Source organism: Hemitrygon akajei, chromosome 11 (assembly GCF_048418815.1).
Source record: "Hemitrygon akajei chromosome 11, sHemAka1.3, whole genome shotgun sequence".
In the NCBI taxonomy this organism is placed as follows: domain Eukaryota; kingdom Metazoa; phylum Chordata; class Chondrichthyes; order Myliobatiformes; family Dasyatidae; genus Hemitrygon; species Hemitrygon akajei.
Genome location: NC_133134.1, coordinates 172,356,993 through 172,375,452, shown reverse-complemented (window position 1 = coordinate 172,375,452; position 18,460 = coordinate 172,356,993). Strand labels below are relative to the sequence as shown.

Here is an 18,460-nt window from a genome sequence, read left to right as displayed (position 1 = left end):
CCATACAAACACTCCCCACTGTGACTGACCCCCCACCCACTCCCCCCACACAAACACTCCCCACTGTGACTGACCCCCCACCCACTCCCCCCATACAAACACTCCCCACTGTGACTGACCCCCCCACCCACTCCCCCATACAAACACTCCCTACTGTGACTGACCCCCCACCCACACCCCCCATACAAACACTCCCCACTGTGACTGAGCCCACCTGCCCACTCCCCCCATACAAACACTCCCCACTGTGACTGACCCCCCACCCACTCCCCCCATACAAACACTCCCCACTGTGACTGAGCCCACCTGCCCACTCCCCCCATACAAACACTCCCTACTGTGACTGACCCCCCACCCACTCCCAAACACTCCCTACTGTGACTGACCCCCCACCCACACCCAAACACTCCCCACTGTGACTGACCCCCCACCCACTCCCAAACACTCCCTACTGTGACTGACCCCCCCCACCCACTCCCAAACACTCCCTACTGTGACTGACCCCCCACCCACACCCCCATACAAACACTCCCTACTGTGACTGACCCCCCCACCCACTCCCAAACACTCCCCACTGTGACTGACCCCCCACCCACTCCCCCATTCAAACACTCCACACTGTGACTGACCCCCCACCCACTCCTCCCATACAAACACTCCCCACTGTGACTGACCCCCTACCCACTCCCAAACACTCCCCACTGTGACTGACCCCCCACCCACTCCCCCATACAAACACTCCCCACTGTGACTGACCCCCCACCCACACCCCCATACAAACACTCCCCACTGTGACTGACCCCCCACCCACTCCCCCCATACAAACACTCCCCACTGTGACTGACCCCCCACCCACTCCCCCCATACAAACACTCCCCACTGTGACTGACCCCCCACCCACACCCCCATACAAACACTCCCCACTGTGACTGACCCCCCACCCACTCCCCCCACACAAACACTCCCCACTGTGACTGACCCCCCACCCACTCCCCCCACACAAACACTCCCCACTGTGACTGACCCCCCACCCACTCCCCCATACAAACACTCCCCACTGTGACTGACCCCCCACCCACACCCCCATACAAACACTCCCCACTGTGACTGACCCCCCCCCACCCACTCCCCCATACAAACACTCCCCACTGTGACTGACCCCCCACCCACACCCCCATACAAACACTCCCCACTGTGACTGACCCCCCCCCCACCCACTCCCCCATACAAACACTCCCTACTGTGACTGACCCCCCACCCACTCCCAAGCACTCCCTACTGTGACTGACCCCCCACCCACACCCCCAAACACTCCCCACTGTGACTGACCCCCCCAACCCACTCCCCCCATACAAACACTCCCCACTGTGACTGACCCCCCACCCACACTCCCAAACACTCCCCACTGTGACTGACCCCCCCACCCACTCCCCCCATACAAACACTCCCCACTGTGACTGACCCTCCACCCACTCCCCCCATACAAACACTCCCCACTGTGACTGACCCCCCCACCCACTCCCCCATACAAACACTCCCCACTGTGACTGACCCCCCCCACCCACACCCCCATACAAACACTCCCCACTGTGACTGACCCTCCACCCACTCCCCCATACAAACACTCCCCACTGTGACTGACCCCCCCCACCCACTCCCCCATACAAACACTCCCCACTGTGACTGACCCCCCCAACCCACTCCCCCATACAAACACTCCCTACTGTGACTGACCCCCCACCCACAACCCCATACAAACACTCCCCACTGTGACTGACACCCCACCCACTCCCCCATACAAACACTCCCCACTGTGACTGACCCCCCCACCCACTCCCCCATACAAACACTCCCCACTGTGACTGACCCCCCCAACCCACTCCCCCATACAAACACTCCCCACTGTGACTGACCCCCCACCCACAACCCCATACAAACACTCCCCACTGTGACTGACACCCCACCCACTCCCCCATACAAACACTCCCCACTGTGACTGACCCCCCCACCCACTCCCCCATACAAACACTCCCCACTGTGACTGACCCCCCCAACCCACTCCCCCATACAAACACTCCCCACTGTGACTGACCCCCCACCCACAACCCCATACAAACACTCCCCACTGTGACTGACACCCCACCCACACCCCCATACAAACACTCCCCACTGTGACTGACCCCCCACCCACACCCCCATACAAACACTCCCCACTGTGACTGACACCCCACCCACACCCCCATACAAACACTCCACACTGTGACTGACCCCCCACCCACACCCCCATACAAACACTCCCCACTGTGACTGACACCCCACCCACACCCCCATACAAACACTCCCCACTGTGACTGACCCCCCACCCACACCCCCATACAAACACTCCCCACTGTGACTGACCCCCCACCCACACCCCCATACAAACACTCCCCACTGTGACTGACACCCCACCCACACCCCCATACAAACACTCCCCACTGTGACTGAGCCCACCTGCCCACTCCCTCATACACCCACTCCCATTGTTATTAACCCCACCTACCCACTCCCACTGTGACTGACCCCCCACCCACTCCCTCATACACCCACTCCCACTGTGACTGATCCCACCCATAGAAACAGGAACCCATTTCCATTGATTCCCATTCCACAACACTCCTCGCACTGTGACCAAGCCCTCACCATTCTGTGCTGTAGTGCTCTAACACTATAAGCGAATACCACCTCACCCCCTCCCACATTATGACTGCCACCCACCCCGTGCCACACTGTGAATAAAGTAAATCTCAACAGTGTGATACTCCCTCAGTACTATGCAACCATTTATTTTAGAAGCAGGAGGCTACATAAGGAAGGAATAGGTCTTCAAAGGAACCAGAAGGCTGAGCAATGAATGCAGTCAGAGTGAATATCACATGATCCTAAATGAATACTTCTGATCAAGGGAGAAACTAGAGAGTAAGTGGATATCCTAGAGCACATCTGTATCCAGGAGGACGATGTATTGGAGCACATTAAGGTGGATAAGTCCCCAGGCCTGATGAGATCAAATGCCAGGATACTGAGTGAAGTGTTCCCGAAAGAATATTACTGAGGCTCTGATGGATATTTTTATATCTCTGTTTGCTACAGTGTAGATGAAGACTGGAGAATTGCTAATGCTTCCTTGTTCTACAAGTGCAGTAGGGATAAACTATAGACCAGTGGGCTTTCCATCAGGGGCAGGGACAGGATTTATGCTGATTAGGAGTCAGCCAGATGCAGGGAAGATCATGTCTTACATATCTTGATTGATGAAGGAAGAGTGTAGACACAGTGTAAAGGACTTACAGTGGCTATAAAATGTATTCCCCCCCCTCCCCCCGGAAATATTCAAGTGTTATTGTCTTACAACCCTAATTTGGCTTTTTTTGTCAGAAAAACAGAAAAGGACTCTTTCGTATCAAAGTGACAACAGATCTCTACAAAGTGATCTAAATTAATTAAAAATATAAAACACAAAATAATTGATTGCACAAGAATTCGCCCCCCCCCCTTTAATATGACACACCAAATCATCACTGCTGCAGCCAATTGGTTTTAGAAGTCACATAATTAGTGAAATGGAGATCACTTGTGTGCAGTCAAGGTGTTTCAATTGATTGTGGTAAAAACACACCAGAGTCTGGAAGGCCCGACTGCTGGTGAGTCAGTATCCTGGCAAAAACTACACAATGAAGACAAAAGAACACTCCAAACAACTCCACAAAAAGATTATTGTAAAGCATGTCAGGAGATGGATACAAGAAAATTTCCGAGTCACTGAATATCCCTTGGAGTACAGTGAAATCAATCATCAAGAAGTGGAAAGAATATGGCACAGCTGTAAATCTGCCTAGAGCAGGCCATCCTCAAAAACTGAGTGACCATGCCAGAAGGGGACTAGTGAGGGAGGCCACCAAGAGACCTATGACAACTCTGGAGAAGTTACAAGCTTCAGTGGCTGAGATGGAAGAGACTGAGCATACATCAACTGTTGCCCAGGTGCTTCACCAATCACAGCTTTATGGCAGAGTGGCAAAGAGAAAGCCACTTTTGAAAAAACTAACGTGAAATCTCAGCTAGAGTTTGCCAGAAGGCACGTGGGAGACTCTGAAGTCAGCTGGAAGAAGGTTCTATGGTCTGATGAAACCAAAATTGAGTTTTCCGACCATCAGAATAAACACTGTTTGGTGTAAGCCAAACACTGCACATCAAAAACACACCATCCCCTACCATGAAGCACGGTGGTGGCTGCATCATGCTGTGGGGATGCTTCACTGCAGCAGGACCTGGAAGGCTTGTGAGGGTAGAGGGTAAAATTTATGCAGCAAAATGCAGGGAATTCCTGGAGGAAAACCTGATGCAAGAGAATGTGAAAGAAGTTTTTTCCCCCAGCAAGACAATGACTCCAAGCATAAAGCCAAAGCTACACAGGACTGTCTTTAAAAACAACAGTTAATGATCTGGAATGGCCAAGTCAGAGTCCAGACCTCAATCCAATTGAGAATTTGTGAATGGACCTGAAAAGGGCTGTTCACTCACAATCCCCATGCAATTTAACAAAGTTTGAGCAGTTTTCTGAAGAAGAATGGGGGAAAATTGCAGTGTCTAGATGTGCAAAGCTGATAGAGACCTATCCACACAAACTCAAGGCTGTAATTGCTGTCAAAGGTGCATCTACTAAATACTGACTTGAAGGGGGTGATTAATTATGAAATCAATTATTTTGTGTTTATAATTATTGTAATAAATTTAGACCAATTTGTAGAAATTTGTTTTCTCTTTGACATGAACAAGTCTTTTCTGTTAATCAGTGTCAAAAAAGCCAAATTAAATCCATTGTGGTTCAATGTTGTAAAACAATAAAATATGAAAATTACCAAGGGGGTGAATACTTTTTATAGGCACTGTAGGTAAGGCTTTTGACAAACTACTACATGGTCAGCTGGCCCTTGGTTAAGGCACAAGAGGCCCGTGCCATATTGGAAATCTGGATGCCAAATTGGCTTTGTGATAGGAAGTAGAGGACAGGTGCTTTTCAGATGAATAGTGTACGGTAGGGATCAGTGTGGGACTTGGATCAGCTGGGAAATTTGACACACATGTTACAAATGGAATTTAATCTAGAAGTGTGAAATAATCCACTTTGGTATGTCTGCTGGGTGATAAAAAAGGGAGTTTAGGTGTGTTGACAGTAAAGTCCATAGCTTCCTTGAAGTGACAACAGATTGAGGTATTGAGTACCAGAGTTGTGATATCACGTTACTGCTGTGAAAACATTGGTTAGACTGAGACCACGCTCCCGTTCGCCACACTGCAAGGGGAATGTGATAGCAATAGGGAGAGTGCAAGGGAGATTCACCAGGAGGGAGGAGTGAGTTTGACAGACCTGTCAGGGGAGGGGAGGGAAGGAAGGGGTGTGTGTAAGGACCTGTGAGGGAGGGTTTCATGTGCCCTTTCAGTCAACCACTCATTTTGTATGGCCTGTATGCCTTTTGCACTTTCCTCCGAGCTGCCTGCCAGTGCTATCTGATGCTGATGGATGATGGGTTATCTAAAGTTGCTAGGTGTGCTTTGTGCACATCCTTAAGCAAGTTGTGAATGGTATCTGAGTTATCGTCAAACCAGTCTTGGTGGTTTCTGCTCTTATGGCCGATGGATTGGGCTGCTGCCTCATAGAGTGCAGAGCTGATATAGGTCCACTGTTGTTTCATGGTATTTTCTGAATTCAGACAAGCTTCCAGCTCCCTTAGTTTCTCAGCTAGGATGCTTCAAAACTCACTTCTTGCTTCTGTGTTTCTCAGGTAGTTGCAATTTATTGGGCTTTTGCAGCTGCAAGAGGGGATGCACTTTCATATGCAGCTTGGCCACAATCAGTTCAGCACTCTGCACCTCTCATGGCACGGGTGATGAGAACATCCTTGATGTCACCACGTCTCACAATGATGAAGACGATCATGTCGAACATGAAATCCAGTCCTTTACCAATAATAAATGACATGCATAATTTTTACAATGCTGTCAAAACCATCTACGGCCCAATAAATCGATGTGTTACTCCCCTGAAAACAGCAGATGGTCAAGCACTTCTGAAGAATCAGAATACCATTCTGCTGAGGTGGGCTGAGCATTTTAATACCCTGCTTAATCAGGATTCTGACGCAGACCCCACCATCCTGGACGAACTGCCTGAACTTCCTCCTATCCATGACCTCAGTCTACCACCAACCTTCCAGGAGGTTCTATCAGCTGTCCATTCCCTCAAGAACAATAAGTCCTCTGGCACTGACAATATCCCTGCCGAGTTACTGGAGAACAGAGGGTACATGTGTATGCGCACCCTCTACCAGTACATCATCAAGGCCTGGACTGACGAGAACATCCCACAGCAATAGAGAAATGCAAACATCATTGTAATTTATAAGAACAAGGGTGACAAGGCCATCTGCGGCAATAGTAGGGGCATATCACTCCTTTCTGTTGCTGGTAAGGTCCTGGCTAAGGTGATGCTTCAGAGGCTCATCAGCAACATCACTGAGTTAATGCTGCCTGAATCGCAGTGTGGATTTAGGAAGAACAGGAGCACGATTGACATGATTTTCACAGCCCGGCAGCTTCAGGAAAAGTACTGGGTGCAACATCGAGACCTGTTTATGGCCTTTGTCAACCTCTCCAAAGCATTTGACACTGTGCAAAGAGAGCTCTTAAGGGATGTCCTCCTCAGGTTTGGCTGTCCCAATAAATTTGTTAACATCCTCCGCCAGTTCCATGATGGGATGACTGCTCGGGTGACCATAGGAGGACAAGAGTCTGAGCCCTTCCTTGTACACACAGGGGTGAGGCAGGGGTGTGTGCTAGCGCCAGTGCTCTTTAACATCTTCCTCTTGTGTGTTACCAAGCTTCTCCACAATGAGATTGAGGATAGCAGTGTGTGGCAGTGGACATCAGATTAGATGGCAACCTATTTAACATAAGGAGGCTCCATGCAACCACCAAACTCCATAGAGAATGGGTCCTGGAGCTGCAGTATGCAGGTGACTGTGCTCTTGTGGTCCATACTCCAGAGAAACCTTCAGACTGTTCTTGCTGCGGCAGTGAGAGTGTACAGCAGGATGGGGCTGACCATCAATACCACCAAGACAGAAGTGGTTTGCCAATGGAGTACTAGTGTCCCACCCACCCTACCTGCCTTCACTGTTGGTGATGAAAAGCTGTCAGTAGTGTCATCTTTCAAATATCTGGGGAGCATTCTCTCTGAGGATAGCGGCTTTGACAATGACATCCAGAGCCGCATTAAACAGGCATCAGCTGCCTTCAGGAGACTTTGGCGTAGAGTCTTTCAGAACAGGAGCCTTCGTCCCTCCACAAAGGTCACTGTATACCAAGCGGTCTGTGTCACCACCCTCCTTTATGGCTGTGAAGCTTGGGTAACCTACAGCCGTCACATCAAGTCCTTGGAGCGCTTCCACATAAGCTGCCTTCAGCGCATCCTGGGAATTACCTGGCGTGAGCGGGTGACTCATACTGAAATACTTGTAAAAACCAACTGCAGAAGTATTGAGGCCATGATCACCCAGTGTCAGTTGCGGTGTCTGGGGCACGTGATAAGGATGCCCCCATCTCGACTACTCCGCAGAGTGTTATACGGCCAGCTACATCATGGTCGACGCTCAGCTGGAGGGCTGAAGAAGCGCTATGAGAATCAGATGAAGAATGCTTTAAGGAAGTGCAAGATCAGACCTGAGGACTTGGAGGATGTTGCTGCTGACCGAAACACTTCGCAACAGCTGTGTAGGGACGGGGTTCGTATTCTGGAGATGGAAAGATCAACCAGAAGACAGCAGAAGAGAGCCAGGAGAAATGCAGCCATGGCTGCCATCACTACCACATATACATGTCCCACCTGCAATAGAACTTGTGGGTCCAGGATAGGACGGTATAGCCATAGAACAGTACAGGCCCTTCGGCCCACAATGTTGTGCCGACCCCCAAACCCTGCCTCCCATATAACCCCCTACCTTAAATTCCTCCATATACCTGTCCAGTAGTCTCTTAAACTTCACTAGTGTATCTGCCTCCACCACTGACTCAGACAGTGCCTTCCACGCACCAACCACTCTCTGAGTGAAAAACCTTCCTCTAATATCCCTCTTGAACTTCCCTCCCCTTACCTTAAAGCCATGTCCCCTTGTACTGAACAGTGGTGCCCTGGGGAAGAGGTGCTGGCTGTCCACTCTGTCTATTCCTCTTAATATCTTGTACACCTCTATCATGTCTCCTCTCATCCTCCTTCTCTCCAAAGAGTAAAGCCCTAGCTCCCTTAATCTCTGATCATAATCCATACTCTCTAAACCAGGCAGCATCCTGGTAAATCTCCTCTGTACCCTTTCCAATGCTTCCACATCCTTCCTATACTGAGGTGACCAGAACTGGACACAGTACTCCAAATGTGGACTAACTAGAGTTTTATAGAGCTGCATCATTACATCGTGTCTCTTAAACTCTATCCCTCGACTTATGAAAGCTAACACCCCATAAGCTTTCTTAACTACCCTATCTACCTCTGAGGCAACTTTCAGGGATCTGTGGACAGGTACCCCCAGATCTCTCTGCTCCTCCACACTACCAAGTATCCCGCCATTTACTTTATACTCTGCCTTGGAGTTTGTCCTTCCAAAGTGTACCACCTCACACTTCTCCGGGTTGAACTCCATCTGCCACTTCTCAGCCCACTTCTGCATCCTATCAATGTCTCTCTGCAATCTTTGACAATCCTCTGCACTATCTACAACACCACCAACCTTTGTGTTGTCTGCAAACTTGCCAACCCACCCTTCTACCCCCACATCCAGGTCGTTTATAAAAATCACAAAAAGTAGAGGTCCCAGCACAGATCCTTGTGGGACACCACTAGTCACAACCCTCCAATCTGAATGTACTCCCTCCACCACGACCCTCTGCCTTCTGCAGGCAAGCCAATTCTGAATCCACCTGGCCAAACTTCCCTGGATCCCATGCCTTCTGACTTTCTGAATAAGCATACCGTGTGGAACCTTGTCAAATGCCTTACTAAAATCCATGTAGATCACATTCACTGCACTACCCTCATCAAAGATCTCACCTTTAAAGGAGTGGATGTTGTCATCGGAAATTTGATGAACAACCTAAGAACAGGGAGGGTCGAAAGTGACAAACTTATGGGGGGAGGGAGGGGTGAGTGTGACAGTCCTGTGGGGGGGGGGGGGGGAGGAGGGAGGAAGTTATGAGTGTGATAGAGCTGTGGGGGGAGGGAGGGAGGTGTGAGTGTGACAGACCTGTGGAGGAAGGGAGGGAGTTATGAGTGTGATGGACCTATGGAGGAGGGAGGGAGGGAGGGGTGAGTGTGACAGTCCTGTGGGGGGAGAGGGAGGGGTGAGTGTGATGGACCTGTGGGGGGGAGGGAGGGATGAGTGAGACAGTCCTGTGGACGGAGGGAGGGAGGGGTGAGTGTGACAGTCCTGTGGGGGGAGAGGGAGGGGTGAGTGTGACGGACCTGTGGGGGGGAGGGAGGGATGAGTGAGACAGTCCTGTGGGGGAGAGGGAGGGGTGAGTGTGACGGACCTGTGGGGGGGAGGGAGGGATGAGTGAGACAGTCCTGTGGGGGGAGAGGGAGGGGTGAGTGTGACGGACCTGTGGGGGGGAGAGAGGGATGAGTGAGACAGTCCTGTGGGCAGAGGGAGGGAGGGGTGAGTGTGACGGACCTGTGGGGGGGAGGGAGGGATGAGTGAGACAGTCCTGTGGGCAGAGGGAGGGAGGGGTGAGTGTGACGGACCTGTGGGGGGGAGGGAGGGATGAGTGAGACAGTCCTGTGGGCAGAGGGAGGGAGGGGTGAGTGTGATGGACCTGTGGGGGAGGGAGAGTTGGGATAAGCTGGGTTTATTTTCACTGAAATATAAGAGGAGTAAGCTTTTCAAACAGAGGTTGCTGAATATCTGTAATGAGCTGCCAGAGCAGTGGAATAGTATTTGAATAGGAAAGGCATGGACAGAAACAGGTCAACTGTGGCCAGCTGCCAGGCATTACTGTTGGCATGTTTCAGTGCTGCATTGTTCTTGAATTTATTTATTACCTTATTTATTAGTATTATTATTTTGTTTTATTCTTTTTGTATTTGTACATTGGTTGTCATTATTTGTGTGCACTTCTTCATTCATTCTATTATATTACTTTGCATTTACTGTGAATGTCCACAAGAAAATGAGTCTTAGGACTGTATGAGGTCAGTTATGTACATTGATAATGTTTTCTTTTACCTTTCCCCTCTGTTACTCAAAAGGATTTGCCATAGAGCTGAGTTCCCACCTCAGAGAGCCTCAGATTTTAGTTACAGAATCAAGCCCATCACTTGGAGTTCATTTACAGTTCTTTATCCCCTCAGACTTACCTTCCTTCCACTTCCCTTATGAACAACAGGTACCCTTTCCTCCCCAGTCAGCGAATTGATGTCCAGTTTACTGGGGTCCTTGCAGCGATGCCTCCTCTGCTTCGGCCGCTCTGAAAGGCCATGTAAAATTGCAGTGCAATTCTGTCACAGAAATAGAACCATAAGATAGTTTCACCTTGTGATAGACAGGGTGGAAGGGAAGCTGTTGATTTGATAGCTTTCAGATCTCTCCTCCCCCTCTCTAAGATGATGACAATGTACAGATACCTGCTGCTCACTGGCAACACACAAGTGGCCATTGATCATGAAATGTATTCTGGCCTCATGAGATTCATGACAATAACATCATTAGGATGCTGCACCTCAAGTATGAAGTTAGGAGATACATGCCTAACTCAATATTAGCCATCCCTGCTTTGTCAAGGAATGTCACATCAGCAGTGTGTCACTTGGATGGAGTGTGGCTCCTACCAAAGCAGAGGTCCACCCAGAAGGTGGATATCACAGGGACATGAGCTACCTATGCATCTCAGGGACAGCATTGGCTGCAGCCACAGAAACAGCATACTCACAGGAGCCAGGTTGGACACATCCATGGTGTATGTGGGATGCTGCCTCAACCACTCAATCAGACTCTTGTTTTTCTCTTCTTCCTCATTTGCCAGTTGTTGCTTGCCCTGAGGGAGTTTAATCATCATACTGGCCATGTTGTCAGCCGAGTGAGCTGCCCCGGAAAAAAGCTGCTTCGATAGGCCCGTGTCCTTCATTAAAGAGAGAACCCTGAATGAGAATCATACAGCACAGAAAAGGCCAACGGGGCATGGGCCTGCCCTTCCGTGCCTGCTTGGGCTTTCGCAAACATCATGTGCTTAGTCCCACCACCCATCTTTCCTCCATAAGCAGCTGACTTACCATTCTCCAACATGAGAAGCTGCCTTTGAGAACCAGTTTCCAACTCAAATCTACAAATGAGGAGCAGGAATAGGCCTCTAAGCCCTTTATACCTGCCCTCCATTGAACATGGTCAAAAATGATCTGATTTTAAAGTTAATCATTTACCTGCCTGTCTTTCCATGGCATGGGATACATGTCATGCTCCCTTCTCATTGCTGCCATCAGGAAGGAGGAAGAGAGCCTTAAGTTCCACACCACCAGGTTCAGAAACATTTATCACTCCTCAACCATCAGGCTCTTGAACCAGAGGGGGTAATTTCATGCACCTCAACACTAAAATAATTCCACAACCTATGCACTCAGCTTTAAGGACTCTGCAACTCATGTCCTCAATATTCATTACTTATTATTATTATCATCTTTTTTCTCTTTTATGCATTTGCAGTTTGTTATCTTGCACACTGGTTGTTTGTATTTGCTGTGTGCGTTTTCTATTATGTTTCTTTGTATTTACTGTGAATACCCGCAAGAAAATGAATTTCAGGATGGTATATGATGATATATGTACTTTGATATTTTACTTTAAATTTAAATCAGATGCATTGGTCATGATCTTTCAAGAATCACTTGATTCTGGCATAGTCCCGGAGGACTGGAAGATTGCAAATGTCACTCCACTCTTTAAGAAGTGAGGAAGGCAAAAGAATGGACATTATAGACCAGTTAGCCTAACCTCAGTGGTTGGGAAAGTCTTTTAGTAAGGATGAGGTTTTGAGGTACTTGGAGACGAATGATAAAATAAGTCAAAGTCAGCATGGTTTCTGTAAAGGGACAAATCTGTTTAGAGTTCTTCGAGGAAGTAACAAGTAGGGTGAACAAAGGAGAGGCACTGGATGTCATTTACTTGGATTTTCAGAATGCGGTTGATAAGGTGCCTCACATGAGGCTGCTTAACAAAGGAAAGATACTAGAATAGTTAGAGGAATGGCTGACAAGCAGGAAGCAGTGAGGGGGCCTTTTCTGGTTGGCTGCCAGTGATTAGTGGTGTTCCTTAGAGGGTCAGTATTGGGACCACTGCTTTTCACATTATTTGTCAACAATTTAAATAATAGAATTGATGGCTTTGTGGCAAAATTTGTGGATGATAGGTGGTGGGGTAGGTAGTGCTGAGGAAGCAATGCGATTGCAGCAGGACTTAGACAAATTGGAAGAACAGGCAAAAAATTGGCAGATGGAATACAGTGTTGGGAAATGTACGATAATTCATTTTGGTAAAAGGGACAATAGTACAGACTATTATCTAAATGGGGAGAAGGTTCAAACATCAGATGTGCAGAAGGACTTATGAATCCTCATGCCTGACTCCCAAAAGGTTAATTTAGAGGTTGAGACTGTGGTAAAGAATGCAAATGCAATGTTGGCAGTTATTTTAAGGAGAAAATAATACAAAAGCAAGGAGATACTGCTGAGACTTTATAAGATACTAGTCAGGCCACACTTAAAAGTATTGTCAACATTTTTGGGCCCCATATCTTAGAAGGGATGTCCTGTCATTGCAGGGAGTCCAGAGGAGGTTCATGAGGATGATTCCAGGAATGATAGGGTTAACATATGAGGAGTATCTGATAGCTTTGGGCCTGTACTCACTGGAATTTTGAAGTATACAGGGGGATCTCATTGAAACCTACCAGCTGTTGAAAGGACCAGATAGGATGGATGTGGAGAGCATGTTTCCTTTGGTGGGGGTATCCAGAACTAGAGAACTCAGCCTCAAAATTGAGTGGCAACCTTTTAGAACAGAGGTAAGAAGCATTTTTTTTAGCTGCAGAGTAGTAAATCTGTGGAATTCTCTGCCACATACTGCAGTGGAGGCCAGGTCTGTGTGTGTATTTTAGACAGAAGTTGATTGCTTCCTGATCGGTCAGGGCATCAAAGGATATGGCAAGAAGGCAGGTGCATGGGGTTGAGTAGAATCTGGGATCAGCTCTGTTGAAATGGCAGAGCAGACTCGATGGACTGAATGGCTGATAATTCTGCTCTCAAGTTTTATGGTCTTATTTTGAACCACTTTGCTTATTAAGACTGTATCTACTTTTGCCTAAAATATTCAGAGGCTATTGTTGGCAAATCACATCAACATTCAGTGAAAAACAAAAGTCACTCATTTCCACTACAGATCTTCAGCCTCTGATTTTAAATGCATACCCTTTGCTTACTCAATGACTTTATTCAAACCTCTCATGTTGAAACCATTTATCAAACTTAGCAAACTCACAGCTAACACCTAGTTAAAGAACTAGGCTACGAATTAGTCCTGGAATGAGAACATCACTGCTGAGATTAGTATTTACTGTCCATCCCAGGTTATACTTTAGCCGACCTCAAACTGTTGTAGTCCATCTGGTGAAACACTGCCACAGTGGTACTGGGAAAGGAGTTCCAGCGCACAGACCCAATAATAGTGTATTCTCCAGCCAGCGAGGTGGATGAACTGCAGAGAAATCTACAAGGTGCTGCTGCTTTTTGTCCTTGGGGGCAGAAACCAGAAGTTTGGGAGGAGCTGAGATAGAAAACTGCAGTACATTCCACAGAAGGCGCACACTGCAGCCACAGTGGAAATGTGGACCTCTCTCTCACAGGAACAGAGAGTAACTACAATCAATCATTTCAAATCTGATGCTGATCAGCTTTCTGCTAAATGAGGGTACAGAACCATGGCAACTGGAGTTAATATAGAGATCATTCATGATCTCACTAAATAGACTGAACAATCTCTCCTATTCTGACATGCAGATAGAGTATTCAAGATCTTCATGTATGTCAGTATCTTCCCCACACACCAACCACCCTGTCTGTGGAAGCCTCTTCAGCCTTGTGTTGTGCTGTATTGACCTGCTGGTCCGAACTTGAATATCCTTTTCTCAATTTCTCCCACTGAAAACTGAAAAATCTTTTTGTTGCTTTAGACAACCCTCTTCCACTATTCCACCAAACCTGATGTCATTGCACATAAACTAATCATGCCACCATCCCAGTCTTTACATAGATGATACAGAGCAGTAGACCTGGCACCAATCTCTGCTACACACCACTGGTCACACCTTCAATCCAAAGAACCACTCTCCATCCCGTCCCACCAAATAAATGTTGTATTTGATTGGCTAGCTAACCCTTGATCCTGTGTGATCTAATCTCCCAAACAAACTTACCATATGGGACTTGTCAAAAGCCTTGCTAAAGTCCATGTATAAAATAGCTATTGCCCTGTCCGCATCAATTTTCGTAATCATATTTTCAAAAAAAAACTCAAGCAAATTTGTGACACATGAGTTTTCACACACAAAGCCTTGCTATCTTTAATCAGCGCTTGCTTTTTCAAATGCAGATAGAGCCGGTCTCTCAGAATCCCTTCCAATATACATCTCACCTCTAATGTTACACTCATCACTGTGCAGCCTCGGCCACCATACAGACTTCCAGTACCTCACCTGTAGCTAAGCAAGATGCAAATATCTCTGCCACAGTCTGCACAGTTCCTTCCCTCATTTCCAATAACACCCTAGCATATACTTGTCAGGTTTCAGGGATTTATCCACCTTTATACATTTCAAAAATGCTAGCACCTCCTCTTTTGCAATGGGGATTTGTTTCTAGGCATTCCATGCGCGTGCAGAGAACAGAGGGATATGGACCTTGTATAGGTCCATATAGCTTAGTTATGTGTTTAATTACAACAGCACAACATCATAGTGCAACAGAGGGATACGGGCCTTGAATAGGTCCATATAATTCAGTTAGGTGTTTAATTAATACCACACAACATCAGGGGGTGAAGGATCTGACCCAGTGCTGGACTGTTCTAATCACTTCTAATTCTCAAATTCCCTAACTTTCACGACCTTCTCAAAGGTAAATAAATAATGTGATTTTATTAACCCTTCCCAGCTATTGCGTTCCGTATCTCAGTTAATGCAGGTTACTGTTCAAAATGCTTTCTTCACCTCCTTTAGGGATTCTTGGACATGAACAGCAAGGCCCCCCTTGTCCTCAGCCCTTGGGTCCTGTCATTTATCATGCCATTTCATGTTTTTCAGGACTAAATTTCACCTGCCACATCACTGTCCACCTTACCAACTGATCAATATAGTTAACATAGAACATTGAACAGTACAGCACAGTACAAGCCATTCTGCCCACAATGTTGTGCCGACCCTTAAAACCTGCTTCCCATATATCCACCCCCCCCCCAACTTAAATTCCTCCATATACCTGTCTAGTAGTCTCTTAAACTTCACTAGTGTATCTGCCTCCACCACAGACTCAGGCAGTGCATTCCACGTACCAACCACTCTCTGAGTAAAAAACCTTCCTCAAATATTCCCCTTAAACTTTCCACCCCTCGCCTTAAAGCCATGACCTCTTGTACTGAGCAGTGGTGCCCTGGGGAAGAGGTGTTGGCTTTCCACTCTGTCTATTCCTCTTAATATCTTGTATACCTCTATCATGTCTCCTCTCATCCTTCTCTCCAAAGAGTAAAGCCCTAGCTCCCTTAATCTTTGATCATAATCCATAATCTCTAAACCAGGCAGCATCCTCTGTACCCTTTCCAATGTTTCCACATCCTTCCTACAGTGAGGCGACCAGAACTGGACACAGTATTCCAAGTGTGGCCTAACCAGAGTTTTATAGAGCCGCATCATTACCTCGTGACTCTTAAACTCTATCCCTCGACTTATGAAAGCTAACATCCCATAAGCTTTCTTAACTACCCTATTTACCTGTGAGGCAACTTTCAGGGATCTGTGGACATGTACCCCCAGATCCCTCTGCTCCTCCACACTACCATGTATCCTGCCATTTACTTTGCACTCTGCCTTGGAGTTTGTCCTTCCAAAGTATACAACCTCACACTTGTCCGGGTTGAACTGCATCTGCCACTTCTCAGCCCACTCCTGCATCCTATCAATGTCTCTCTGCAATCTTCGACAATCCTCTACACTATCTACAACACCACCAACCCTTGTGTCGTCTGCAAACTTGCCAACCTACCCTTCTACCCCCACATCCAGGTCGTTAATAAAAATCACGAAAAGTAGGGGTCCCTCCAATCCACCGGTACCATTCCCGTGGACAACGAGGACAAAGATCCTAGCCAGAGGCTCAGCAATCTCTTCCCTCGCCTCGTGGAGCAGCCTGGGGAATATTCCGCCAGGCCCCGGGAACTTATCCATCCTAATGTATTTTAACAACTCCAACACTTCCTCTCCCTTAATATCAACATGCTCCAGAACATCAACCTCACTCATATTGTCCTCACCGTCATCAAGTTCCCTCTCATTGGTGAATACCAAAGAGAAGTATTCATTGAGGACCTCGCTCACTTCCACAGCCTCCAGGCACATCTTCCCACTTTTATCTCTAATTGGTCCTACCTTCACTCCTGTCATCCTTTTGTTCTTCACATAATTGAAGAATGCCTTGGGGTTTTCCTTTACCCTACTCGCCAAGGCCTTCTCATGCCCCTTCTTGCTCTTCTCAGCCCCTTCTTAAGCTCCTTTCTTGCTACCCTATATTCCTCAATAGCCCCATCTGATCCTTGCTTCCTAAACCTCATGTATGCTGCCTTCTTCCACCTGACTAGATTTTCCACTTCACTTGTCACCCATGGTTCCTTCACCCTACCATTCTTTATCTTCCTCACCAGGACAAATTTATCCCTAACATCCTGCAAGAAATCCCTGAACATCAACCACATGCTCATAAGTACATTTCCCTGCAAAAACATCATCCCAGTTCACACCCGCAGTTCTAGCCTTATAGTCTCATAATTTGCCCTTCCCAATTAAAAATTTTCCTGTCCTCTCTGATTCTATCCTTTTCCATAATGCTAAAGGCCAGGGAGCGGTAGTCACTGTCCCCCAGATGCTCACCCACTGAGAGATCTGTGACCTGACCCAGTAACTACCCTCCATTATTAATTACACATGTGTCATTTGTACAGTTACTAATCATACCTCTAACACTCACATCCAGATTATTAACATATGTAACAAACACTAAAGTGCCAACACTGATTCCTGAGATGCATTCCTAGTCACAGGTTTCCGACTGCAAAAGCTCTTAACCATCAATCTCTTCCTCCTATTATCAGGTCATTTTGGATCCAAACTGCCCAGAACCATGGAAATAAGAACAGGAGCAGGCTACTCAGTCACTCAAGCCTACCCTGCCATTCAAAATTATTTTGGCTAATCTAGTTCAAGCCTCACTTCCACAATGCCCTCATTCCCAATCTTTAAAAAAAAAAATCCAGCTATATTGCCTCTTGAAAATACTTGCAGTGACCCTGCCTCCACAACCCTGTCAGGTAGAGAATTCCAGAGAGTCACTGCCCTTTGCTAGAAGACCAGTCTCCAATGTTGGACCATGCCAAAGGTACATACTGACCACGCTGACCACCACTGATTAATCCCAGTCTGCACAAGTGCAGCTTAACCTTTCTCTGGGCTAATTCTCAATAAAATTAACTTTGAAATATTTACTTTATAGCTCTATGGTAGAGCATCAAGGAGTGTGGTGGTACAGGGGACCTGGGAATACAGATCTGTAACTCCTTGAAAGTGAAGGTAGATAAGGTTGTAAAGAGAACTTTTGGCACATTGGCCTCATAAATCAAAGTACTAAGTGCAGGAGTTGGGATATTATGTTGAAGTTGTATAAGACGTTGGTGAGGCCAAATTTGGAGTATTGCGTGCAGTTCTGGTCACCTACCAATAGGAAATATATCAATAATAAAATAACGCCAAGAAAACTTTACAAGGATGTTGTTGGGACTTGAGGATCTGAGGAAAAGTTGAATAGGTTAGGTCTTTATTGCCTATGCTGCAGGAGATTTGAGGGGAGATTTCATAAAGGTATACAAAATTATGAGAAGTATAGACAGGGTAAATGCAGGCAGGCTTTTTCCACCAAGGTTAGGTGAAACTACAACTAGAAGTCATGTGTTAAGGGTGAAAGGTGAAATGTTTAAGGGGAATCTGAGGGTGAATGTCTTCACTCAGAGAATGGTGACAGCGTGGAATGAGCTGCCAGCAGAAGTGGATGGAGGTTTGATTTCAACAT

At 47.2% G+C, this 18,460-nt stretch overlaps 1 protein-coding gene across 7 annotated transcripts in view; it reads right to left on the bottom strand.

Moving 5' to 3' along the window:
• Nucleotides 1-18,460, bottom strand: part of chd6 (chromodomain helicase DNA binding protein 6) — a 350,247-nt gene that overhangs the window by 26,750 nt on the left and 305,037 nt on the right. For all 7 annotated transcript variants that reach the window (XM_073062265.1, XM_073062264.1, XM_073062266.1 and 4 more), the window contains 2 exons: nucleotides 11,017-11,205; nucleotides 10,445-10,585 (listed from right to left, as the gene is read on the bottom strand). In XM_073062265.1, coding sequence (XP_072918366.1) covers nucleotides 10,445-10,585; nucleotides 11,017-11,205 — 330 coding nt within the window. The remainder of the gene's footprint in view (nucleotides 1-10,444; nucleotides 10,586-11,016; nucleotides 11,206-18,460) is intronic.